At 42.4% G+C, this 26,297-nt stretch overlaps 1 protein-coding gene and 2 long non-coding RNA genes across 20 annotated transcripts in view; 1 reads left to right on the plus strand and 2 right to left on the minus strand.

Annotated features, from left to right (window-relative positions):
* The window catches only part of LOC118375078 (zeta-sarcoglycan), a 52,480-nt gene that overhangs the window by 6,791 nt on the left and 19,392 nt on the right, over positions 1–26,297 (minus strand). Inside the window, exons 4-7 of the mRNA XM_035761570.1 lie at positions 22,810–22,897; positions 18,842–18,964; positions 18,571–18,643; positions 12,284–12,407 (exon numbers count right to left, since the gene is read on the minus strand). Coding sequence (XP_035617463.1) covers positions 12,284–12,407; positions 18,571–18,643; positions 18,842–18,964; positions 22,810–22,897 — 408 coding nt within the window. The remainder of the gene's footprint in view (positions 1–12,283; positions 12,408–18,570; positions 18,644–18,841; positions 18,965–22,809; positions 22,898–26,297) is intronic.
* On the plus strand, positions 6,283–8,883 carry LOC127906663 (uncharacterized). Of its 18 annotated transcripts, none has more exons than XR_008062294.1 (5): positions 6,287–7,908; positions 7,976–8,025; positions 8,093–8,480; positions 8,615–8,681; positions 8,749–8,789. It is a non-coding gene; the product is annotated as an uncharacterized LOC127906663 (long non-coding RNA). The 18 variants fall into 18 exon arrangements; XR_008062291.1 differs by having other exon boundaries at positions 6,292–7,908; positions 8,548–8,681; XR_008062305.1 differs by having other exon boundaries at positions 7,528–7,542; positions 7,677–7,908; positions 8,093–8,681.
* On the minus strand, positions 9,246–10,654 carry LOC118375079 (uncharacterized). The gene is made up of 3 exons (XR_004823724.2): positions 10,276–10,654; positions 10,062–10,158; positions 9,246–9,882 (listed from the first exon to the last, which is right to left on the minus strand). It is a non-coding gene; the product is annotated as an uncharacterized LOC118375079 (long non-coding RNA).

The following is a 26,297-nucleotide window of genomic DNA, read 5'->3' on the forward strand; positions in this document are numbered from 1 at the left end:
GCGGTCAAAGGCACTGCATCTCAGGGCAAGAGGCATCACTACACTTCCTGGTTTGAATCCAGTCTGTATCACATCTGGCTGTGATTGGGAGTCCCATAGGGTGGTGCACTATTGGTCCAGCGTCATCCGGGGTAGGCTGTCATTGACATTAACACATTGTTCTTTATCGACCTGGTTAAATACATTTTTAAAGTGGTGACATCTGCAGTTTCCTTCCTGTCTGGGTGGTTTAACACATCATCTATAGCATACATTTAAATTAACCATGCTTAAAGATATATTCAATGTCAGATTGTCTATTGTTACCCATCTACCAATCACTGCCCTTTCTAAAAGCTCCCTGGTCTTTGTAGTTAAATATGTGCTTAAAATTCTAATACTTTACTGAAGGACCTTCCAGATGTTGTATGTACAGTGGGGCAAATAAGTATTTAGTCAGCCACCAGATCATTACAGCCTAAAATTACGTTCTTTTCATAATCGCACAAACAAGGCAGATTTCCGTGACAATTTTGCTGTTTAAACAAGTTTTGTTTAGCTAATAAAATGAAAACATTACTTCAAACTACTTTTGGGTACCTCATTAACATTACAACGTGGCGTCCATGTCTTAAACGTTTCTATGTTTCAGGAAATGGCAAAGAAAACGTGTATTCTTCTTGACACATTAAGGTTTACTTACCTTACAGATCACAAAGTCAGCTAATTCCTACTCCATGCAAATCCATTTGATTCATACACTGGCCTGTCTGGCTGTCATGTTTTCAATTTAACCTGCCCTTCCCTTATCTACACTGAAATAATATAATTTCAGTCGGCCTCTATGATTCATTTTTGTTATATCTCCCATAGCTCATCAGTACACCCTAGTGGTTGAATATATATGTATCTGCTGTAGGTCCTAATGTGGAACAAATATATATACCATCAAAGGACATATTAGAACTGGCAATGAACACTATGTGAAACAGCTGTGAAAACCAAGCAGGCTCTATTTTTAAACTTTGGTATTTTTGTTGGTACAGTTGTGTCATTAATTTATTCTCACAGATTGTTTGTACACTCACATGGCAATCATAGACTAAAATACAGACTTCTGGTGTGTGGAATATAGAGGAAGGTGCAGTGGAAGAACTAGAATTGTATACATGGGGTGTCCAGGGGTTGGCCAAGGCTACTTCGGGGAGTCCATAGACCATGACAGAAAATGAGTGTGTAACCCTAACCTGGCATCTAAGGAAAGAATACTGTGATTGGCTGATTAGAGGTAGAAGTGATAATTAACTTAACCCAGAGTTCTTCAATGTGGCAGATAGTGAAGTAACCCTTATGGACCACACTAGAGTTCTTTAACATACTATGAATAGTCAGTGTCTCTACCTTGGAACTGCATATCTTCTTGACTCATATATATATATATCTCTATATATCTCTATATATATGTATATATATATATATCTCTCTCTCTCTCTCTCTCAAATCCTCTTGATTCATACTCTCCTATCTGGCTGTCATGTCTTCAATCTTCCCTATCTCTCCCTATATCTCTCTGATATAATCCCTATTTCTCTCCCTCCCATATCTTGAATATATATGTATCTATATCTCTCCCTAGCAGCAGTATCTCTCTTTGGTATCTTTTTGGATATATTAGAACTCCCTACATCTTTTTTTTGGTACAGTTCTATCTCTCACAGATTGTTTGTACACTCACTCTCAATCATAGACTAAAATCAGAATTCTGGTCTCTCTCTCTATAGAGGAAGGTCAGTCTCTCTCTCTCTCTCTAGAATTGTATCTCTCTCCCAAGGCTACTCTCTCTCGATCTCTCTCTATCTCTCCCTATATCTCTCTATCTCTCCCTACATCTTTCTCTATCGCTCTCCTATCTCTCTTTCGATTTTCGGCTGATTAGAGGTAGAAGTGATCTCTCTTAACTCTAACTCTCCCTACAGAGTTCTTCAATGTGGCAGATCTCTCTAACTCTCTCTGGACCACACTAGAGTTCTTTCTCTCTCTCTCTCTCTCTCTCTCTCTCTCCTTAATTTCTATCTCTCCTCTCTCTCTCTCTCTCTCTCTCTCTCTCTCATCTCTCTCTCTCTCTCTCTCTCTCTCTCTCTCTCTCTCTCTCCCTATATCTCTCTCTCTCTCCTCATCTTTCTCTCTCTCTCTTTCTCTCTCTTTCGCTCTCTCTCTATCTCTCTTTATCTCTCTACCGCTCTCTCTCTCTATCTCTCTCTCTCTCTCTCTCTCTCTCTCTCTCTCTCTCTCTCTCTCTCTAAGAGTTGAACATCCAAAATATTTTCAGAAAATAAAGCTCAGGCACTAAGAGGGTAAGATAACATTGGTTTTTTAAAAACACTGCAATTTGACATACCAGGTATCAAGCAGAAATGGACTTGAAAAATAAAAAATATTTTGGAGCCCACTAATATTACAAACTTACAGTATCATATTTATGCTCATATATATTATGTTAACTAATAGCAAAGAAACATTTTAGAATTGGCCTAATCAAGACCAAATGAAATCTGTGTGACGTGATATCCTTTGGATAATCATTTTAGGATGTCAGAGTACTAGCTAGTACACAGCGCAGGTTTTAATCATGAGCAGAGGGACCACCTAAGTGCCAAATTATCCCTGGTAGATTTAAAATGGCACAATTCTGCGGTTCTGGTGAGAACTGACAAAATGTTTCACAAACTCATCCATGTTGAGGGAGCATGCCCTCCTTCACTCAACACTGAATTCAGAGGTGACTTAACCTGTCATCAACCACTGTTGTTCTAAGGTGGGTTTTAATCCGTTTTAGAGCTGAGAAGCTTCTCACGCAGGAAGCACTGCCTGACTGGGGTAACAACAGAAATCTTACAAAGTCAAAATAGATCATGGAAGACCTCTTTATAAAGGTTCTAGAAACACAACAAAGCCAAGGAGAGTAGACGGTCTGTCCCTTCCACTTTTCTCCTGTCAAGAAGTCACTCGGTTGGATGAACCTCATGTTTGAGGTCCTCTAAATCTGACTCAAAGGTCTGAGCGAAGGCAAAACAGAGGCTCCTCATTGAAGAATGTTGTCCTCTTTGGGTTGAGAGACTGGACCCCTTTGCATTATCTCACAATTCTTCTATGAAACACGCCTCTGCAGCTCAGCTGTGAGACTGTCAAGCACCTGATAAAAGACAGCTCTATGGAAGCTCTCACCATCACTTTGGTCACTATTTTTCTGTCCTACGGTGCTCGTCATCGATGAGTCGTGAAATCTAAGCTTGTTTTAGGCTGTCGTTTACACACTGTTTGTACACTTATTTTGCAGTGCTCTGTAATCTCTTCAACCCCTTTCCATAGTTCTCCATAGTAACCCTACCTTCTGTAGTCCTGTAATGTGTCTGTAAGGGCACCTTCTAGATCCACAGCCATTGCTAGGTCAAGAGAGCTTGATTGGAGCATGTCAGAAAGACATTTGGCATCACCAAGCACTTTACAAAAGGTAACCAAAAGCCTTATGAAATGTAAATCTATCTGAGAAAGAAGGCCCCACTGATCTATCAACACTATTTTCAAGCGTGATATCCTGTAACGCTCTCAGAACTGCTGGAAGGCTGTCCTTCAGATTACGGCATGCCATGTATCTGCAGGCCCACCTTACATCCGTAAGTCTCCGTAGTTCCCTGGGCTGCTGCTGTGGATACAGCTCTTTCTGAACTACAAGTCACTTGAGATGAACGTACGAGCCAGAAACAAAGTTATAAAGCGTCTGCAGGAGAGTAAAAAAGTGAACTGCCTCAGGCACTGATTTTACAGCATCGACAAGAATCAAATTCAAACACATGTGCATTACAGTGCACATAAAATGCTAATCTTGCACTGTTTTTAAATCCGTACAGACACACCAGAATGCTTTCCGCTCATGGTGGATGCACCGTCACAGCCTTGCCCCACCTGATTATTTCTGTAGTCCAGACCATGTTTTTCAAGGCAATCCATTATCATTTATGGATCTAAGCTTTCAGCTGACTGAAAGTGTAAAAAGCTTTTGCTCCATTGTAATCGTACTTCACAACTAAAGACATTTGTTTTGTTTTTTTTCTTTTAAATCTCTGGTTTCATCTGCAATTACACTAAAAACTTCGCTTTTTACCAGCTCAGCCCTCAAGAACTTCCGTTCTGGATTTGGTGGCTTGTGTACTTAGCATTGCCACATGCATTCATCCTTTTCTCTATGAGAGAGAGGGTCATGCTTTGCTATTTCTTCTAAGGTTGTCAAAAAAATGACCCTTGTTGTGAGAGTCATCGGACTCTAGATGACCTCTCTGCGCTGTATTTTAAGTGGCAGTTCATAGGAGCACATCTGTAATTGTTTTAATGGAAGTACAGTTTTCCTCCACTTTCTTTTTCCGGTCCTCATTTATGACATCTAACGTTGATGAGTTGCTGTCAATAGCCCTTTTATGCTGATTCCAAGCATACATTGCATTGATATGATGCTCTGCCTTTGAATGGAGCTTAAACCCAGAACCTTTAAACAGCGCCTTTTACCAGTTACAAAAACCTGACTGTGATGTGAAGGCAGATTCAGGTGTATTGAACAGAGAAACATGACTGTGATGTGAAGGCAGATTCAGGTGTATTGAACAGAGAAACATGACTGTGATGTGAAGGCAGATTCAGGTGTATTGGGCAGAGAAACATGCCTGTGATGTGAAGGCAGATTCAGGTGTATTGAACAGAGAAACATGACTGTGATGTGAAGGCAGATTCAGGTGTATTGAACAGAGAAACATGACTGTGATGTGAAGGCAGATTCAGGTGTATTGAACAGAGAAACATGACTGTGATGTGAAGGCAGATTCAGATGTATTGAACAGAGAAACATGACTGTGATGTGAAGGCAGATTCAGGTGTATTGAACAGAGAAACATGACTGTGATGTGAAGGCAGATTCAGGTGTATTGAACAGAGAAACATGACTGTGATGTGAAGGCAGATTCAGGTGTATTGAACAGAGAAACATGACTGTGATGTGAAGGCAGATTCAGGTGTATTGAACAGAGAAACATGACTGTGATGTGAAGGCAGATTCAGGTGTATTGAACAGAGAAACATGACTGTGATGTGAAGGCAGATTCAGGTGTATTGAACAGAGAAACATGACTGCGATGTGAAGGCAGATTCAGATGTATTGAACAGAGAAACATGACTGTGATGTGAAGGCAGATTCAGGTGTATTGAACAGAGAAACATGACTGCGAAGTGAAGACAGATTCAGATGTATTGAACAGAGAAAATGCCTACATGCGAAACAATAAGTTGAATCTTGACAAACAGAATATTCAAGCCATGAATTGTCTTTATACCAGGAGCTGATGAAAGCCCTTTTCCTAGTACCATGCTGAGTTCTGGGAAATGTTTTCAAACACGGCTGAGTTCTGGGAAATGTTTTAAAACATGGCTGAGTTCTGGGAAATGTTTTCAAACACGGCTGAGTTCTGGGAAATGTTTTCAAACACAGTTCTGGCTGAGTTCTGGGAAATGTTTTCAAACACGGCTGAGTTCTGGTTTTCAAACACGAAAATGTTTTCAAACACGGCTGAGTTCTGGGAAATGTTTTCAAACACGGCTGAGTTCTGAGTTCTGGGAAATGTTTTCAAACACGGCTGAGTTCTGGGAAATGTTTTCAAACACGGCTGAGTTCTGGGAAATGTTTTCAAACACGGCTGAGTTCTGGGAAATGTTTTCAAACACGGCTGAGTTCTGGGAAATGTTTTCAAACACGGCTGAGTTCTGGGAAATGTTTTAAAACACGGCTGAGTTCTGGGAAATGTTTTCAAACACGGCTGAGTTCTGGGAAATGTTTTCAAACACGGCTGAGTTCTGGGAAATGTTTTAAAACACGGCTGAGTTCTGGGAAATGTTTTAAAACACGGCTGAGTTGTGGGAAATGTTTTCAAACACGGCTGTACTGGACCCTCTTCTCTGGATCTTGACATGTCTGAAATACACATTAAATAATGTGTCATGTCTCTATGGAAATGTATAATTAAGGGATCCACACGATTAGAAACTAACAGCTGCTTACTAAAAAGTGTAGTTTAAAGTATAGGCCTGGCCTACCATTGGGTCATAATGGAACAGAAGTCTAATATCTCTCCTTTTATTTTCATGTTTAACTGACCCTATGCAACAATAAGACAGCCTATGGTTACCCACATTCTAGTCCAATCTCAATCTTAATTACAAATCCCCATTATCATAACTGTGCCTTAAAATAAATCAACTACAAGTCTAAGTTACTAGTTAGATCATGGCTAGTCCTACTCTGCAGTAAGTAAGTTAGCTAGCTGTATTTCCTTACACTTTTACAATAGAAAAACAGGTTATCTGCAAATTGTGGTCATTTTTTGAGTAACGTTAACAGATTGATAATAACAATTGTTAGTTTTGAGTCCAAGTTCGAAAATCTAACTGAGTTAATGGATTTCAAGTGGCTGAATGTTAACTTGCTGAACACTGACAGCTATAGCCTACATTAGCAAAACATTCATATACTGCAATTTACGACACTGCACTGTATATATGCAGGGTAGCCTAGTTTTAAAAAAATATATATTTTACCGTTATTTTACTAGGCAAGTCAGTTAAGAACAAATTATTATTTTCAATGACGGCTTAGGAACAGTGGGTTAACTGCCTGTTCAGGGGCAGAACGACAGATTTGTACCTTGTCAGCTCGGGGGTTTAACTTAACTGACTTGCCTAGTTAAATAAAGATCAAATAAAAATAATTAAAAAATAATAATAATGTTAGGCTAAATTGGGAACCGATCTCTCTTATCTGATTAACTGTCTGTTAATGGTGCCAAAGGTCTAACGTTAACTTACACTGCGACTCAACTTTCGTAAAAGTTGTTCAGGAAACCTAAACCCGCTGCTAAACATTAAAACTTACTTTAAATATGATGCTTTTGCCAATCGCGAAAAGAGCTTGTGGAGCTGTGGAAATATTCTCTCTTCTTCTTCTGAATGCTTATTCTTATTCTTCTGTATCTCGCAACCAAAGTTAATATTCTATTTTCCTCGTCCTCGATTTGAAAAATCCACCGCCGAATGTCAAAATAAATGCTTCTTTCAACAAGTGGTGAAATGAGATGTCAATCAGCATCAAGCTGCCAGTAGCGAATGACATTTGGGGTGGCACCCCTCTGGCTCCGCCCCTGGGTGGGTGCTGTGTGGGTGGGAGGTTCTGTTTGTCACTTGTTCTCAACAGGCAGCCAGTCGCCGAAGGGGGACTTGAAGAGGGAGAATGCAAAGTCCAGGCACTGCTGCTCTCTTTGTTCTAAGTGTTTGCAGTGCTAGTGTTTTTTCGTTAATCTGTGTATCTCACATATTATGTGCCCAGTATGATAGATCAAGAAAACGTTCTTAGCAGATAATAAAATGACAATAACAGTAGCTGTAGATTATGTAATGAAAAATTGGGGGGTGGTTGGTAATGGAGGACATCAGGTGGATCCACGTCTGGGTGTTGGACAGAACCCCTAGGTCCTGGAGAACAGGTAATGGAGGACATCAGGTGGATCCACGTCTGGGTGTTGGACAGAACCCCTAGGTCCTGGAGAACAGGTAATGGAGGACATCAGGTGGATCCACGTCTGGGTGTTGGGCAGAACCCCTAGGTCCTGGAGAACAGGTAATGGAGGACATCAGGTGGATCCACGTCTGGGTGTTGGGCAGAACCCCTAGGTCCTGGAGAACAGGTAATGGAGGACATCAGGTGGATCCACGTCTGGGTGTTGGGCAGAACCCCTAGGTCCTGGAGAACAGGTAATGGAGGACATCAGGTGGATCCACGTCTGGGTGTTGGGCAGAACCCCTAGGTCCTGGAGAACAGGTAATGGAGGACATCAGGTGGATCCACGTCTGGGTGTTGGACAGAACCCCTAGGTCCTGGGGAACAAGTAATGGAGGACATCAGGTGGATCCACGTCTGGGTGTTGGGCAGAACCCCTAGGTCCTGGAGAACAGGTAATGGAGGACATCAGGTGGATCCACGTCTGGGTGTTGGACAGAACCCCTAGGTCCTGTGGAACAGGTAATGGAGGACATCAGGTGGATCCACGTCTGGGTGTTGGACAGAACCCCTAGGTCCTGGGGAACAGGTAATGGAGGACATCAGGTGGATCCACGTCTGGGTGTTGGACAGAACCCCTAGGTCCTGGGGAACAGGTAATGGAGGACATCAGGTGGATCCACGTCTGGGTGTTGGACAGAACCCCTAGGTCCTGGGGAACAGGTAATGGAGGACATCAGGTGGATCCACGTCTGGGTGTTGGACAGAACCCCTAGGTCCTGGAGAACAGGTAATGGAGGACATCAGGTGGATCCACGTCTGGGTGTTGGGCAGAACCCCTAGGTCCTGGGGAACAGGTAATGGAGGACATCAGGTGGATCCACGTCTGGGTGTTGGGCAGAACCCCTAGGTCCTGGGGAACAGGTAATGGAGGACATCAGGTGGATCCACGTCTGGGTGTTGGACAGAACCCCTAGGTCCTGGAGAACAGGTAATGGAGGACATCAGGTGGATCCACGTCTGGGTGTTGGACAGAACCCCTAGGTCCTGGAGAACAGGTAATGGAGGACATCAGGTGGATCCACGTCTGGGTGTTGGACAGAACCCCTAGGTCCTGGGGAACAGGTAATGGAGGACATCAGGTGGATCCACGTCTGGGTGTTGGACAAAACCCCTAGGTCCTGGAGAACAGGTAATGGAGGACATCAGGTGGATCCACATCTGGGTGTTGGACAGAACCCCTAGGTCCTGGGGAACAGGTAATGGAGGACATCAGGTGGATCCACGTCTGGGTGTTGGACAGAACCCCTAGGTCCTGGGGAACAGGAGCAGAGTTAAAGGGAACAGGGTAGGAGACAGAGACGTAAACAAGCGAACACAAAGGTTACACTTTACTGGGATAAAATGTGATGGATTAGTGCAGTGTTATAAATGGGAGATATGTACTTTTCAACACTTTTAGAAGGTATAGTCTACTTCAAGTTGTTTCCCCTCCGACTCAGAGCACAGATAATCAGACTGATCCGAACTCACTGGTTCTGGTGGACGGGATACTTCCTGGGGGGCTCTGACAGTCGTTGGTCCTGAAGTCATTCCGAGAGGTCAATTGAAGAGGTACATTTTTATAAGCTCAGCATAACTACCATTTCTTGCTTGCTCAAATGTCAACCAAAGCTTAACATACTTTGTCTATTGGGCTTCACCGAAGTGTAGAACGTCAGTGCTTTCAGTGGTCGACCATCCAACTGCTCCAACTGGAGCAGATTGTTGGCTTCCACTGAGGTAACCCGAGTGACGCAGCGGTCTAAGGCACTGCAGCTCAGTGCTAGAGGCATCACTACAGACCCTGGTTTAATTCCAGGCTGTATCACAACCGGCTGTGATTGGGAGTTTCATAGGGCGGCACACAATTGGCCCAGTATCGTTAGGGTTTGGCTGGGGTAGGCTGTCGTTGTAAATAATGATTTATTCTTAACTGACTTGGCTAGTTATATAAATGAAAACAAAGAGACAAATATCAGTGTTAGGGAAACTAAAACTAGCTTCAAGTTATTTTGCATGCAAATAGTTATTATCTGAGATATATATTCACTTTAACAGATGTTGACCCCAGCTAGGAGCGAATGAGCAGCAAGGTTTCCCACGTCCCACGCCTTCCTTAAATAAAACAAACCATTGGTGACAGAATATGAACTCTGACATACGTGCCTTGTTCCAGTGTTCATGACCTCGGTCATGACCTCGGTCATGACCTCAGGAGAACCGTGGGTGTTGAAGATGTACAACATGTGAGGGTCCAATGAGGTCCACCCCTGACATTTAAAGTGTTAAGAGAGAAGATGATTTTATTCTTGCCTGTATCTGTGTCGTACAGTCTGCACACTTTCATATTTGTAAGCACATTCTAGAATATTGAACTCTGCTGTGGTCAAAATAAAGCAACCATTACAAAACAACTTATCAGGGCAACGTTTTTAATTGGGACCCTCACCGATCATGTGCCATGGTGAAACATCTTTGATGGGCTTAAACTCCGGCGCCACAGTCTTCGCCCTCTCAAACTTCTGTCAGGCTAGACAGGGTACTGACTTTTAAGCAAAAAGTGACAAATTTAAACATGGTGTGATCTCTGATATGACATTCATTGAATTCATAATCATTTCAGATATAATAGAATGTGATTGATAAACAAAAGGTTCATTTACTTGCCCCGCTGTCCACCTCCTTGACAATTCTCTGTCAGAAGAAGAGCAGGTTGATTTTGGCAATCATCCGCTTCACTCCGAAATGGCCAGCATGCATCTCGGTCAGCACGGCCTCCTACTCCTCCTTAGTAAAAATCACGCTCCTGTGTGGCTGGCCATCCTTTCCCCGTAGGTACATATGAAGCCGAACAAGTTTCGCTGTGTCTGTCTAGCGAAGACACCTAGTTAACTAGTTAAGGGCAATTGGAATTACCATAATTGCTTACACCTATCGATTTGATTGATCAGGTGTAAATTATAGCTAGATACCTCAATATGATAGACATATAACTACACCAGTGGAGGCTGCTGAGGGGAGGACAGCTCATAATAATGGCTGGAATGGAGTCAATGGAATGGTATCAACATGGAAACCGCGTGTTTGATACTATTTCATTTACTCCATTCCAGACATTATCATGAGCCGTCCTCCCCTCAGCAGCCCCCACTGAACTATATGCATAGCTAGCAACGGGTAGATTACCAACTAGCTAGATGTAAAATGGTTGTTGAAAAATGGTTGTACATAGCTAAATCCGTCCAGTTTTCTAATAGAAGATAACTTCAAGTTCCTTGGTGTTCACATCATCAACAAAGTAACATGGATCAAGCACACAAAGACAGTCGTGAAGCGGGCACAACAAAACCTATTTCCCCTCAGGAGACTGAAAAGATTTGGCATAGGTCCTCAGATCCTCAAAATGTTCTACAGCTGCACCATCGAGAGTATCCCTGCAGGCATCACTGCCTGGTGTGGCAACTGCTCGGCCTCCGACCGCAAGGCACTACAGAACGTAGTGCGAACGGCCCAGTACATCACTGGGGCCAAGCTTCCTGCCATCCAGGACCTCTATACCAGGCGGTGTCAGAGGACGGCCCTAGAAAGACTCCAGCCACTTTAGTCATAGACTGTTCTCTCTGCTACCGCATGGCATGTGGTACCGGACCGCCAAGTCTAGGTCCAAGAGGCTTCTACCCCCAAGCCATAAGACTGCTGAACACCTAATCAAATGTCAGCCCAGATTATTTGCATTGCCCCCCTCTCCTCGAGCGATGCCATTGAAGTGCAAGCTACATACCAACAGAAAGCTACGACAACAGTTACAGTAGCTAGCTAGCAAGCTAACGCTAGCTAAATAAAACTCTGGCTAGGTAGCTGACTTGGCAGACTGGTGAAAATAAGTACAGTAGCTAGCAACATCAGTCTAAAAACAGCTTAAACGATTTCTTCCTACTTAACAATATTGTCTTATATGAAGACTTTCCATTATCGGCGGTCCTCTGAAGCAACAGGTGGTCACCGTCAAAAACACCGTCCTTGGAGAGCAATTCTGAGGTAATAATTTTGCGCTGACTGATCGAGCACTTTTCAGGTGAAATAGAAATACAACTGCCCCGCTTTGCGAACGCTACGAGGTAAAATAGAGCCGGGCAACCAGGATAGCAGTGGACGCTTTGATTCATTAGGTAATCCGGTCAGAATTTTGCAAGTTCTAGCAACGAGGGACAGACAATAACAACACTTTTTGGCAGGGGGACACTATTTGGGGTATAGACTTTTTTTAGGCACGTATATGGTAGGAGATAACTACAGATGGTATATAGTGCATGTCTTTACCATATTTACCGTCTATATGCCAGATTTGTGAAAAGTCCACATTTAACACATTCTGTTCTATTAATTAGCCAACAAATGTACTTTGTTTGTGTGAAATATTGAGATATCTGAATAAAACAATGTTAGAGCAAATACGGTTTTAAAAAACAACTTCAAAATCTGTTGTCCTGGTCTCCCCTACCTTAACACAACAACAAAACAACAAAACAAAAGTACCTTTACACAACAACAAAAACTGACAATGAGAATCGAGGCTGTGTGATGGGAATACCTTAAAACCATCTATAGTTATTTTGATAGATGACGACATCTTAATTCGAGGACAGTTGATTCTGTGCGTGACCTCCTCACCTCTCCCTCTGTTGACTGGAGTTCCAGGTCTTTCCGACACGTGGCCTTCAGTTTCCCCCTGGCTGCAGTGACCTCAACCCCTCTGGGAGCCTCCATGGTCAAGGTCCTTGTTGGAGACTCAAGCCTGACAAACACAACAACTTAATGAAAGCATTTGTGTTCCACTTCATTTACCACTTCATTTTTCAAAATTATTATTTTGTTTTAATGTTTATTTTATAACCTGTTAAGATAAGATACAGTTTAGTCGTTCCACGAATAGAGAGCAATTGGATCACATATATCTGTGCTTAAAATTCCAATAGCAGTCATTCAAATGAATTGTGTTTTCTCAGAAAATCCCAATTTAGGCTCCTTCCATGTCATGCTTGTCCAACTTCTAGGAAGATTTTAACACACTTAACGCCAAGATTTCCCCAAGTTTCACCATCATTGTAAAGCCCTAGTTATTTTGTTACTTTCGGATAGTAGTTTCTGAAGATTTTTACCTATTTAATATGATTAGTAATTCATTTACATTTGTCCCTCAGGTTTAAATTCAACCCTGTAACGTGAACTGAACTCTGGTTTTACCAGATGCCATTTTTGTTTTTCAAAAGAAACGTTAAACATATACTAGTTCCATTTATATTTTGAGGTTGGACTTTTTGCTTGTTTGCACGTAGCATGGATTGGTGTCACCTCGTTAGTCAGTATATGTTACACCTATGCTGGTTGCCATCTCGTTAGTGGGAAGGTGCTTCGCCTGTGCTGGCCCAGGTGATCTTCAAGAGTGTCTGGCCCAGTGCTTCAGTTGTCTTGAAAGATGTGGAGGGTCAACATCTTTAGTTTGGTGCTCCTGATTTGATTTCTAGAAAAACGTTCCTTTGTCTCATTTTGTTTTGGTCCACCTTTTTGGTGTGCTCCCTGTCTTTGAGTGTGGTGTGGGTTATTCTTTTGTTTGGCTCTGCTTGGGCAAATTGTGTGGGTGCTCACGGTGGCTGTCTTAGGTTCCAGTTCTTGTTGCTAGTCAACTTTCAGTGGACACCCCATGAGTGTCTTTCAGAATCCCTCCAAAAAAACCACACCTGTTTCATTTTGGTTGTTGGTCAGTTACTCTTAGTTCCTTTCAGATACTCTTAGTTCCTTTTAGTTACTCTTAGTTGGTTTTCTTGTAACAGTCAAATATATATATTTTTTTCACCTTTATTTAACCAGGTTGGCTAGTTGAGAACAAGTTCTCATTTGCAACTGCAACCTGGCCAAGATAAAGCATAGCAGTGTGAGCAGACAACACAGAGTTACACATGGAGAAAACAATTAACAAGTCAATAACACAATAGGAAAAAAAAGTGGAGTCTATATACATTGTGTGCAAAAGGCATGAGGTAGGCGAATAATTACAATTTTGCAGTTTAACACTGGAGTGATAAATGATCAGATGGTCATGTACAGGTAGAGGTATTGGTGTGCAAAAGAGCAGAAAAGTAAATAAATAAAAACAGTATGGGGATGAGGTAGGTAAAATTGGGTGGGCTATTTGCCGATAGACTATGTACAGCTGCAGCGATCGGTTAGCTGCTCAGATAGCAGATGTTTGAAGTTGGTGAGGGAGATAAAAGTCTCCAACTTCAGCGATTTTTGCAATTCGTTCCAGTCACAGGCAACAGAGAACTGGAACGAAAGGCGGCCAAATGAGGTGTTGGCTTTAGGGATGATCAGTGAGATACACCTGCTGGAGCGCGTGCTACGGATGGGTGTTGCCATCGTGACCAGTGAACTGAGATAAGGCGGAGCTTTACCTAGCATGGACTTGTAGATGACCTGGAGCCAGTGGGTCTGGCGACGAATATGTAGCGAGGGCCAGCCGACTAGAGCGTACAAGTCGCAGTGGTGGGTAGTATAAGGTGCTTTAGTGACAAAACGGATGGCACAGTGATAAACTGCATCCAGTTTGCTGAGTAGAGTGTTGGAAGCAATTTTGTAGATGACATTGCCGAAGTCGAGGATTGGTAGGATAGTCAGTTTTACTAGGGTAAGTTTGGCGGCGTGAGTGAAGGAGGCTTTGTTGCGGAATAGAAAGCCGACTCTTGATTTGATTTTCGATTGGAGATGTTTGATATGAGTCTGGAAGGAGAGTTTACAGTCTAGCCAGACACTTAGGTACTTATAGATGTCCACATATTCAAGGTTGGAACCATCCAGGGTGGTGATGCTGGTCAGGCGTGCGGGTGCAGGCAGCGAATGGTTGAAAAGCATGCATTTGGTTTTACTAGAGTTTAAGAGCAGTTGGAGGCCACGGAAGGATTGTTGTATGGCATTGAAGCTCGTTTGGTTTGATAGCACAGTGTCCAAGGACGGGCCGGAAGTATATAGAATGGTGTCGTCTGCGTAGAGGTGGATCAGGGAATCGCCCGCAGCAAGAGCAACATCATTGATATATACAGAAAAAAAGAGTCGGCCCGAGGATTGAACCCTGTGGCACCCCCATAGAGACTTCCAGAGGACCGGACAGCATGCCCTCCGATTTAAAAACACTAAACTCTGTCTGCAAAGTAATTGGTGAACCAGGCAAGGCAGTCATCCGGAAAAAAAAATCATAGAATAAAAGCAGGTGAGTTGGTTCTACTTTGACCATTTTCTGGTGTTTTGTGGTGGACAAATGAGCACATCGAGCATCAAAGGTCAATGATGATCTATCCCAGTGGATAGAAATGTTTTAACACATTTAAACATTGTTGTTAAACTTGCATTCAATTTCCCCTCCCTGTTGCACACAAACTACCTTCCATTCCCCTGACACAAGGGGTGTATGGCTGATTTTTAAGATTCAATCATCAACCCTGTTACTGGGAAATATGTTTGATGAAATTCAACATGCACTCTTTATGACCTAATGTTAAAATGTTTATGAATAAATAGACACATTACCCAAAAGGCAATCTATTTGCTGTGTGGTGGTAGTAGTAGCTGTATGGTGGTGGTGGCATTAGTGGTAGTGGTGGTGGCCGTAGTAGTGGTAGTGGTGGTGGCAGTAGTAGTAGTGTGGTGGTGGCAGTAGTAGTAGTGTGGTGGTGGCAGTAGTAGGGTGGTGTGGTGGCAGTAGTAGGGTGGTGTGGTGACAGTAGTAGGGTGGTGTGGTGGCAGTAGTAGGGTAGTGTGGTGGCAGTAGTAGTAGGGTGGTGTGGTGGCAGTAGTAGGGTGGTGGCAGTAGTAGGGTGGTGGCAGTAGTAGGGTGGTGGCAGTAGTAGTAGGGTGGTGTGGTGGCAGTAGTAGCTGTATGGCGGTGGTGGTGGTAGTAGCTGTATGGCGGTGGTGGTGGTATTAGCTGTATGGCAGTAGTAGTAATAGCTGTATGGTGGTAGCTGTATGGTAGGTAGCTGTGGTGGTAGCTGTGCTTTATGGTGGTATGGTGGTAGCTGTATGGTGGTAGCTGTGCTTTATGGTGGTAGTAGTAGTAGTAGTAGCTGTATGGTGGTAGCTGTATGGTGGTAGCTGTGCTTTATGGTGGCTGTATGGTAGCTGTGCTGGTAGCTGTATGGCAGTAGTAGTAGTAGTAGTAGCTGTATGGTGGTAGCTGTGCTTTATGGTGGTAGCTGTATGGCAGTAGTAGTAGTAGTAGTAGCTGTATGGTGGTAGCTGTGCTTTATGGTGGTAGCTGTATGGCAGTAGTAGTAGTAGTAGCTGTATGGTGGTAGCTGTGCTTTATGGTGGTAGCTGTATGGCAGTAGTAGTAGTAGTAGTAGCTGTATGGTGGTAGCTGTGCTTTATGGTGGTATGGTGGTAGCTGTGCTTTATGGTGGTAGCTGTATGGCAGTAGTAGTAGTAGTAGCTGTATGGTGGTAGCTGTGCTTTATGGTGGTAGCTGTATGGCAGTAGTAGTAGCTGTATGGTGGTAGCTGTGCTTTATGGTGGTAGCTGTATGGCAGTAGTAGTAGTAGTAGTAGCTGTATGGTGGTAGCTGTGCTTTATGGTGGTAGCTGTATGGCAGTAGTAGTAGTAGTAGTAGCTGTATGGTGGTAGCTGTGCTTTATGGTGGTAGCTGTATGGCAGTAGTAGTAGTAGTAGTAGCTGTATGGTGGTAGCTGTGCTTTATGGTGGTAGCTGTATGGCAGTAGTAGTAGTAATAGCTGTATGGTGGTAGCTGTGCTTTATGGTGGTAGCTGTATGGCAGTAGTAGTAGTAGTAGCTGTATGGTGGTAGCTGTGCTTTATGGTGGTAGCTGTATGGCAGTAGTAGTAGTATAGCTGTATGGTGGTAGCTGTGCTTTATGGTGGTAGCTGTATGGCAGTAGTAGTAGTAGTAGCTGTATGGTGGTAGCTGTGCTTTATGGTGGTAGCTGTATGGCAGCTGTGCTTTAGTTGCTGTATGGCATAGGTGGTGTAGCTGTATGGTGGTAGCTGTAGCTGGCGGCGTTTATTGTAATGGTGAGAGGTTAGCTTGTCTTGGGGGTATGGTATTTGTGCGTCAAACTTTCTCACTTATCATTATTCACATTTTATTCAGGATTATCTGTAATCATGGTAGCCTTTACATTAATGTGGAAGTGTTTAGAAACATATTCTATTCTTATTTACGATAAAAGTGACTCCAAAATGACACCACATTCATTTCTATTGGGCACAAAATAATCTGAAACACAAATGCATCCAACACATTTTATGCTATGAAAATGGGTCCGGGAAACATTACTTTTTACTACTTAACACAAAGAAGTGAATACTTTTGAGTCCCCTAAAGTGAGGGACTATGTATAAAAAGTGATCTGTTTTCTAAGTGGTTCATCCTATATGGATTTTTTTTTAAAGCCTCAAATTAAAGCTGACAGTCTGCATCTTTAACCTCATAGCCATTGTTTAATTTCAAATCCAAACTTTTGGAATATAAATACAAAATAAGGCAAAAATATTCACTGTTCCGATTAGTGAGTAGTGTAGCACAACTACTGTGGCAAAATGGCACATAAGCTCGCTGTTATTATGGCTTTTCTAACTGTACTGTTTGAGATGTAAATTTAATGTGTAGTATGTTTATTGGTCATAGTATGGACATAAGAATGTGATGTCTTTACTGACTTGCCTAGTTAAATAAAGATTAAATAAAGGTGTTAAAAATATATATATATATATTACAGCGGAGTCAATCACCACCTTCCGGAGACACCTGAAACCCCACCTCTTTAAGGAATACCTAGGATAGGATAAAGTAATCCTTCTCACCCCCCTTAAAAGATTTAGATGCACTATTGTAAAGTGGCTGTTCCACTGGATGTCATAAGGTGAATGCACCAATTTGTAAGTCGCTCTGGATAAGAGCGTCTGCTAAATGACTTAAATGTAAATGTAATATATATATATTGGCCAAATCGGTGTCCAAAAATACTGATTTCCGATTGTCATGAAAACTTGAAATCGGCACTAATTAATCGGCCATTCCGATTAATCGGTTGACTTCTACTACTAATACATCGAACTTGCCAGTATATTTACTTTATGCTAACTAACTATCCAATGTTTATTGACTTGATTATGCATGTCATTCGTAGTTTAGCTAAGTGGTATAGTCGTTCACTCAGATTCTCCTTTTCAGATTCACTTCTATGTGCGATTCTAAGTCTAAGCTACGGTCTGGGATTTGGGAAGCTGTTCAACAGTAATTGAATTTCTTGCTAAATTACTATTGAACAGTGTTAGCTTTGGGCAATGTCATCAGTATACAACTCACTACAGAGGAATTAGCTACCATAACACTTTTTCTGACAACTTTAATCGGAATCTTCCCTGTAGAACCATGAAGGCAGACTACAAATATACTCATTATTTCTTGTTAATGGATTTACGTGGGCCACTGGCTCAGGCTAAGTGTATTTCGAGAGAAGGAACTGCCTTGTGAGTGCATTTATGCATTTAATCCCACTCATTTTCATGAAAGCCAAATGTAATGCACTTATTTCCAAGTGGAACAACTGATAAATTAGTTTACGCTTGTGCAATTTTCATTATAGTGCATGTTTGATGAGAATTGCAGAGAAATTGTATTTGTCAGGGTTTTGAATGAAAAGCATAGAGACAATGATGAGCGCATGAACTACCAACAGTGCTGCTTAAAACGGTGGTGATAGAAAATGGGACGAATGGCAGAACACAACATTTAAATGAACAAATAACTTATTGAACATTGAGGAATTATGCATAGTCATTTTAATTGAACATGAAAGACAAACGCTTAATTCAGGATGTACAATACCATGATATAACTTTTAAACAAAATAGTTCAAATGTGAAGTTTAAATGGGAGCATAAACTTACTTCAGATCTTGAGAGGCATCTGCCTGGATGTGTGGCGTTTCCACAGAGTGTCCAAAGACCCCTCCGTCTGAGCCTTTCCACAAAGAAAATCACAAATGCAATCAACAGCAGTGCTTTCATGATGTGAACTATGCCAGGGGTGACTGAAGTAAGTCACACAAAGCCAGATTTGACTGTTTCTAAGTGACCACTTTTCTGTATTCCTTGTGAAAGCGAGGTGTTAGATTACTGTGTATAAACTGGACAGACTGGGCTCTGCAGCGACTCTTACCAGTTACTCTGACTGTATCTGTTCCTATGCTGATCTTCTTTTCATCTACAGAGAACAGCATCTTCCCTCCATCCCTGCTTCGCACCTCAAATCTCTGACACTGTGCTTCCACTGAATCGGGACCTGAGGAAAGACAAGCAGTAGTTGGCTGTGTGGTATCTATAGGGTTCTATATTAATTTCTACAGTGGAACTAACAATGGCACCAAAATAGTGCCATTTCTAACAGTGGCAAAGGAACTGCAAACCTGGGTACCCATTTGGTTGCTGCTATAACTGACTGTAGTCACTAACCAAAGCAATCTGGAATTTCAAAAGCCAGGGTCAGCAGAGGGTGATGGGGCTGAAATCCAGCCTTAGGTAGGGCTGGATCAGTATTGGAATGTGAGCCAATATGCAATGATCCTGTTCCAGAATTAATGTCAGACAAAATATAATTATTCTAACTTTACTCTGTGTAATAATTGTTGTCATGTCATATTTACAGAAGCTAGGCTATATCAGTTTCATCTGCTCAGAAGGTGCTCATAGTATATCCATCAATAAATCCCTTTATGGATAATCCACATAACTATGACTGTGCATTTTAATTATTCTCACCAAGTTCAATTTTAATTTTGTCCCAAATTACCCAAAATAGTGTTTTCTGCCTAATCGGACACCAGGTTACAATTGAAGGTCAAGTGTGAGGGGATGGCTGCTGTTTTATTGGCTCTTAACCAACCGGGCTATTTATTTTTTATTTTTTGCATTGTTTGTAACTTCTTTTGTACATAATGTTGCTGTTACCGTCGCTTAAGACCGAAAATAGGATATCAGAACAGCGATTACTCACCTCGAACTAGACGAAGATTTTTGCTTTAATGAGTCGACAAGGATATGCTACTTCTCTGAGACCAGGCCCAAATCACAGTCATTCGCGTAAAGATAAGAAGGAAATACAGAGGGCGGAGATCAGGGTGCTTTGTGAGAATTCATTGGGCGAGTGGGTAACCCACCTCAACCATCCATTCTATTGGCCAATGTGCAATCACTGGAGAATAAACTGGATGATCTCCGTTTGAGAATTTCCTACCAACGGGACATTAAAAACTGTAATATTTTATGTTTCACCGAGTTGTGGCTGAATGACGATATGGATAATATACAGTTGGCTTGGTTTTCCATGCATCGGCAGGACAGAACAGCTACGGCTGGTGGGGGTGTGTGTCTATTTGTAAACAACAGCTGGTGCGCGATGTCTAATAAGGAAGTTTCGAAGGTATTGCTCACCTGAGGTAGAGTACCTCATGATATGCTGTAGACCACACTATTTACCTTGGTTATCTATATTTTTCATAGCAGTCTATTTACCACCACAAACCGATTCTGTTACTAAGACCACACTCAACGAGCTGTATAAGGCCATAAGCAAAAAGAAAAGCCCATCCAGAAGCGGTGCTCCTAGTGACCGGGGACATTAATGCAGGCAAACTTAAATCCGTTCTATGTCACGTGCAAACAGAGGGAAAAAATCTCTAGACCACCTTTACTCCGAGACTCATACAAAGCTCTCCCTTGCCCTCCATTTGGCAAATCTGACCATCATTCTATCCTCCTGATTCCTGCTTACAAGCAAAAACTACAGCAGGGAGTAATAGTGACTCGCTCAATACGGAAGTGGTCAGATGACGCAGATGCTACGCTACAGGACTGTTTTTCTAGCACTGGAATATGTTCCGGGATTCATTCAATGGCATTGAGGAGTATACCACCCTCAGGCACCGGCTTCATCAATAAGTGTATCGACAACATCAGTGGCCGTGCGTACATATCCCAACCAGAAGCCATGGATTACAGGCAACATCTGCACAGATATAAAGGCTAGAGCTGCCGCTATCAAGGAACTGGACACTTATAAGAAATCCCACTATGCCCTCAGACGAACCATCAAACAGGCCAAGGGTCAATATAGGACTTAGATTTGAATCCTACTAATCCGACTCTGACGATCGTCGGCTGTGGCAGGGCTTGCAAACTATTACGGACAACAAAGGGAAACCCAGCCATGCGATGCCCAGTGACGCGAGCCTAACAGATAAGCTAAATGCCTTTTATGAACGCGTCGAGGCAAGCATCACTGAAGCATGCATAAGAACTGTTCCGGACGACTGTGTGATCACTGTGTGATCCCTCCATAGCCGATGTGAGCAAGACCCTTCAAACAGGTCAACATTCACAAGGCTGCAGGGCCAGACGGATTACCTGGACGTGTACTTGAAGCGTGCACGGACCAACTGGCAAGTGTCTTCACTGACATTTTTAACCTGTCCCTGACCAAATCTGTAATACCTACATGTTTCAAGCAGACCCTGGGACTAAACACCTCCCTCTGCAACTGGATCCTGGACTTCCTGACATGCCGCTCCCAGGTGGTGAGGGTAGGCAACAACACGTCTGCCACGCTGATCCTCAACACAGGGCCCCTCAGGGGTGCGTGCTTAGTCCCCTCCTGTACTCCTTGTTCACCCACGATGGCGTGGCCAAGCACAACTCCAACTCCATCATTAAGTTTGCTGACGACACAACAGTGGTAGGCCTGATCACAGACAACGATGAGACTGCCTACAGGGAGGTCAGAGACCTGGCAGTGTGGTATCAGGACAACTTCTCTCTCAATGTGAGAGACAAAGGAGCTGATTGTGGACAACAGGAAAAGGAGGGCCGAACATGCCCCCATTCACATCAACAGGCTGCAGTGGAGCGGGTCGAGAACTTAAAGTTCCTTGCTGTCCACATCACCAACATACTATCATGTTCCAAACACACAAAAACAGTTGGGAAGAGGGCACTACAACACGTTTTCCCCTTCGGGAGACTTAAAAGATTTGGCATGGTTCCCCAGATCCAAATAGTTCTATAGCTGCACCATCGAGAGAATCCTGACCGGTTGCATCACCACCTGGTATTTCAACTGCTCGGCATCCATAAGGCGCTACGGAGGGTAGTGCCTACGGCCCAGTATATCACTGGGGCCAAGCTTCCTGCCATCCAGGACCTATATACTAGGCAGTGTCCGAGGAAGACACAAAAAAAGTGTCACCCAAGTCAAAGACTGTTCTCTCTGCTAACCAATGGCAAGCGGTGGTCGGAGCACCATTTCTCGGTCCAAAAGGCTCCTTAACAGCATCTACCCCCAAGCCATAAGACTGCTGAGCAATTAATCAAATGGCCACCCAGACTATTTACATTGACCCCCCCCCCACCTCATTTGTTCTACTTGCTGCTTATTATCTATGCATAGTCACTTTACCCCTACCTACATGTACAAATTACCTCGACTAACCTGTACCACCGCACATTGACTCGTACCCCCTGTGTATATAGCCTCATTACTGTTCTTTTATTGTGTTACTTTTCATTTGATTTTTTTTACTTAAAATATTTACTAAATAAACTAAACTCCTTCTTGAACTGCAGTGTTGGTTACGAGCTTGTAAGTAAGGTTGTTCGGCGCATGTGACAAACATGATTTGACTTGACCAAAAGTGTCACATCACTAGCCTTGATGAATCATCATCATCATCAATCCCAAACTTATGCTGGTGAAAATCAATAGTGTTAATAAGCAGGTAATTTGCTTTCAAATAGCCATTAATCATGTAAATTACTCTGGTAATTAGGCCTGACTGATGATTAAAGTTGATGATAATGAGAAGAACCTATTTGCTTCAAAGGTTAATGTCTCGAACAGTTTCAAACACTTTGCTGTGAGTCCTCCAGGCGAAGAAAGCAGATTAATAATATGAGTAAAAGATCAACTCGATTAAAGTCATTAAAAATGAGATCTATTCAGTAGAAGCCAAAGTCTGCACTGAGTCTTTGCTAAATTGTGCTGCTGAAAAACATCCGTACATGTATCAATATTGTATCAATATGGTTAGTCATCTGTTTTAAGTGTTCAGTGAAACAGTTCTGAACTTATCTAACCCACTGTCAGCTGTCCAGTGAGTTGGCCTTGGTCGTTTCGAGCGTTTATGGTCACGTTTCTGTTCGACCGCACGACCAATGGGCTTGCCTAGAGGAAGCATGAGAGAGGGAGGAGGGGGAGAAGGAGCAGAAAGGAGGAGAGAAAAAGTGGGGATGTAAAAAGAATGCAGAACATAAATACAAGTGACCTGCAATAAGAGGATTAACTTTCATTCATACATTATAAACCTTCTGGTAGATACATGTAAATTGGTTGGTTCTAACCATTTGATCCAGCAATTTCTGTGAGAAAATCTAAATATTGAGCACAAAATATTATCAGACCCGAGTTGATTTTCTTGAATCTAGATTTTCATTCATTGCCTGTTCTGACACCAGATCATGAACCAACAGACCAACTGAGTGGGGAATTAAATGCTCCATCTTGTGCCATTTATGTATTTCTTTGGTCTTCAATGGGGAGGCAGGGTAGCCTAGTGGTTAGAGTGTTGGACTAGTAACCGGAAGGTTGCAAGTTCAAATCCCCGAGCTGACAAGGTACAAATCTGTAGTTCTGCCCCTGAACAAGGCAGTTACTGTTAGAACCAACCCACTGTTCCTAAGGACGTCATTGAAAATAAGAATGTGTTCTTAACTGACTTGCCTAGTAAAATAAAGGTTACAATTTTATTTTATTTTATTTTATAAATCTGACCTGAGGGTCAAACATTAGCACTCCTGAATGATTCTCTGTGAACTGATGAATGAGTCTAGTCATTGTGGCTACCTGCCGCCTCTACACTCTAACCACGAGGCTACCTGCCGCCTCTACACTCTAACCACTATGCTACCCTGCCTATGTTCGTCATTGGCACTCCTGAATGATACTCTGTGAACTGATGAATGAGTCTAGTCATTGTGGCTCTTACAGAAAGGTCAGAAGGTCACGTGAACTTAATACACATTCACGGAGCATGTTGTGAAAAACTGAAAAACTACCAATGGCTGAAGTAATGCCACGGGGTGCTACCCTGCATACAATGACACTTCATAACCAAAGGCAGCAGGATAAAGTGGAGGCTTAAGTGGAAGCAAAGGCTAGTGGAACGATATCAACATCTCACTGTGAGTTATTAAAAAAAAAAGAGTTATATGACAGAATATTACACTTTACCATTAACAGGAAAAAAATCTGTTTTGAAACAACCGCCACAACAGTGGTCATCGCGGATTTAATCTTCAATAAAATATACAATAATTGTCATCTTTTTTTATCAGCAACTCCCTAAAAACTAATCTATTTGAACTAGCTTGTTTCATAAAATCATTGTCCATTATGATTAAGTGAATAGAGAATTAATTCATATTACACAGATCTAAAGACTCCACAACAAGGAAGTAGTTTCAGTCCAATGAATTATACATGCTCGAACCTATTTTTAGACCAGCTGACAACTCAAGAGAAAAAGCCACTGCGCACAGTTACGAATGACATAGATCTGATTCACTTTAAATACTCTCGTGAGCTACAGTATATTGTCTAAGATCGTACAAATGACAAATGAGGTCTTGTCAACATTTAACTGAATGTTGCTTATCTGTGTTTTAGTTGTTGTTGTTGTTATTGGCATATTCTGAAGTTGACAAAGTTGAAATTAGATTCTCATTTTTAAAACTGCTTTTTGACAAATATGTTTTTTTGTTTGTTTCACACAGGCAGTCCTTTGAACTTCTGGCTGTAAGTGCGAGACCTGGGGGCCAGCGCAAGAGCTCCATTTCTCTTCGTAAACCATTTTACTGGGCAGAACACAGTAGCGGTCCCCCTCCCTGTATTTGCGTTGTAACACATGACGGATATATTGACAATTACATTAAACTGCTGGTTCGTGCCAAAGTATTATATAGAAGGCATGTTAAACAAGACGTCCCACATAGTACAATACAAAGGCTAATTATTTCTGCGGTCGTGGCTTATTGATTAGAAGTTTAGTCATGTCGGAGTGTGACTAAACTCAACATGCAACTTACAGTATCTCTTCAACTCGGTGGATAAACACAATCCTCTCGGCGCCTGAAATATTTCCTCAGGTGAAAAAAAATCAATTTGAATGACCCTTTCAGAGATTCCCTGTGCTCTCTCTGTCCTGCAAATATCTCTGGTGAGACCGTAACACCCCCCTAGCCTTCTAACAGACTGTAAAAACATCGGTTTAATACTGGTGACCGGTATCCCGGGACTTCCCGACCAAGCTCCTTCGCGTTTCCCGAGAAAAATAATGACGGGTGCCATGGACCAATAATATATTATTTTTTACAATAAAGCAAAAATAAAATAAATTGCGTCGCTGACTATAATGTTTAGGCTACAAGCGACCTCTCGACGGAGTTACTGAAGGCAATCTCCATCTCACATTCACAAATCTCCAAAACTAGATTTGTTGGCACTGGCAGAGGCTCAACATATAAACTGCAGCTTTATATTACCGGTATGTTTGCAATTTTGGGAGGGGAAATTTGTAGATTTTTGGGAAAAAATTCAACCCTAATATACTACCGAGCTCTTCAATGATTCACTATGAACTGGATATGGGGCGGCAGCGTAGCCTAGTGGTTAGAGCGTTGGACTAGTAACCGGAAGGTTGCGAGTTCAAACCCCCGAGCTGACAAGGTACAAATCTGTCGTTCTGCCCCTGAACAGGCAGTTAACCCACTGTTCCCAGGCCGTCATTGAAAATAAGAATATGTTCTTAACTGACTTGCCTGGTTAAATAAAGGTAAAATTTAAAAAATATCAAGAGTATCAAATCAAGCCCACCATCCAGTCGTTGTCCATGTACAGTTAACAATCAGCCAAAGAAAATCTACTTCCATCTTCCAAGGCTTCAAGGCCTGAGCTTGCTATCCAGTTCACGGTGAATCATTGAAGAGCTCGGATGGACCGGGTGTCTAAGAAAAACTGGAGAGTTTGTGCTGGAGTTCAGTTATCCTACTGACATCAAAGGGGAGGCAGGGGGATTTATTGTACCGGCTTGATTGAAAATTCAGCTGGGACTCTGGTGGTCCACCTGTAATTGTCTGTCATCTACACTAGGTAGTGTGTGACTTGTGAGAAACGAAGAGTCCCCCGTTATCCATCTTCTTTTTGATGGGGGGGGGGGGCCTGATACAGTTCTGATGGAGGGCAGGAAATTGGGGAGGAGAGGAAGATTACCGTCTGGAGAAAAAAACGTGCAATATTCCCCAGGTGAAACAAATAGAAATGTTATAAACTCCATATATAGCAAGTTCTCTATGGCCTAGTTCATAAATCAATATCAAGAATGATCCATCCTCCCCTAGCAACAGTTCTTGAAGATCTCCAAGATTTTTTTACCTTTATATAACCAGGCAAGTCAGTTAAGAACAAATACTTATTTTCAATGACGGCCTAGGAACAGTGGGTTAACTGCCTGTTCAGGGGCAGAACGACAGATTTTCGTACCTTGTCAGCTCGGGGAACTGAACTGGCA

The sequence above is a fragment of the Oncorhynchus keta genome, chromosome 13 (assembly GCF_023373465.1).
Source record: "Oncorhynchus keta strain PuntledgeMale-10-30-2019 chromosome 13, Oket_V2, whole genome shotgun sequence".
Taxonomy (NCBI): domain Eukaryota; kingdom Metazoa; phylum Chordata; class Actinopteri; order Salmoniformes; family Salmonidae; genus Oncorhynchus; species Oncorhynchus keta.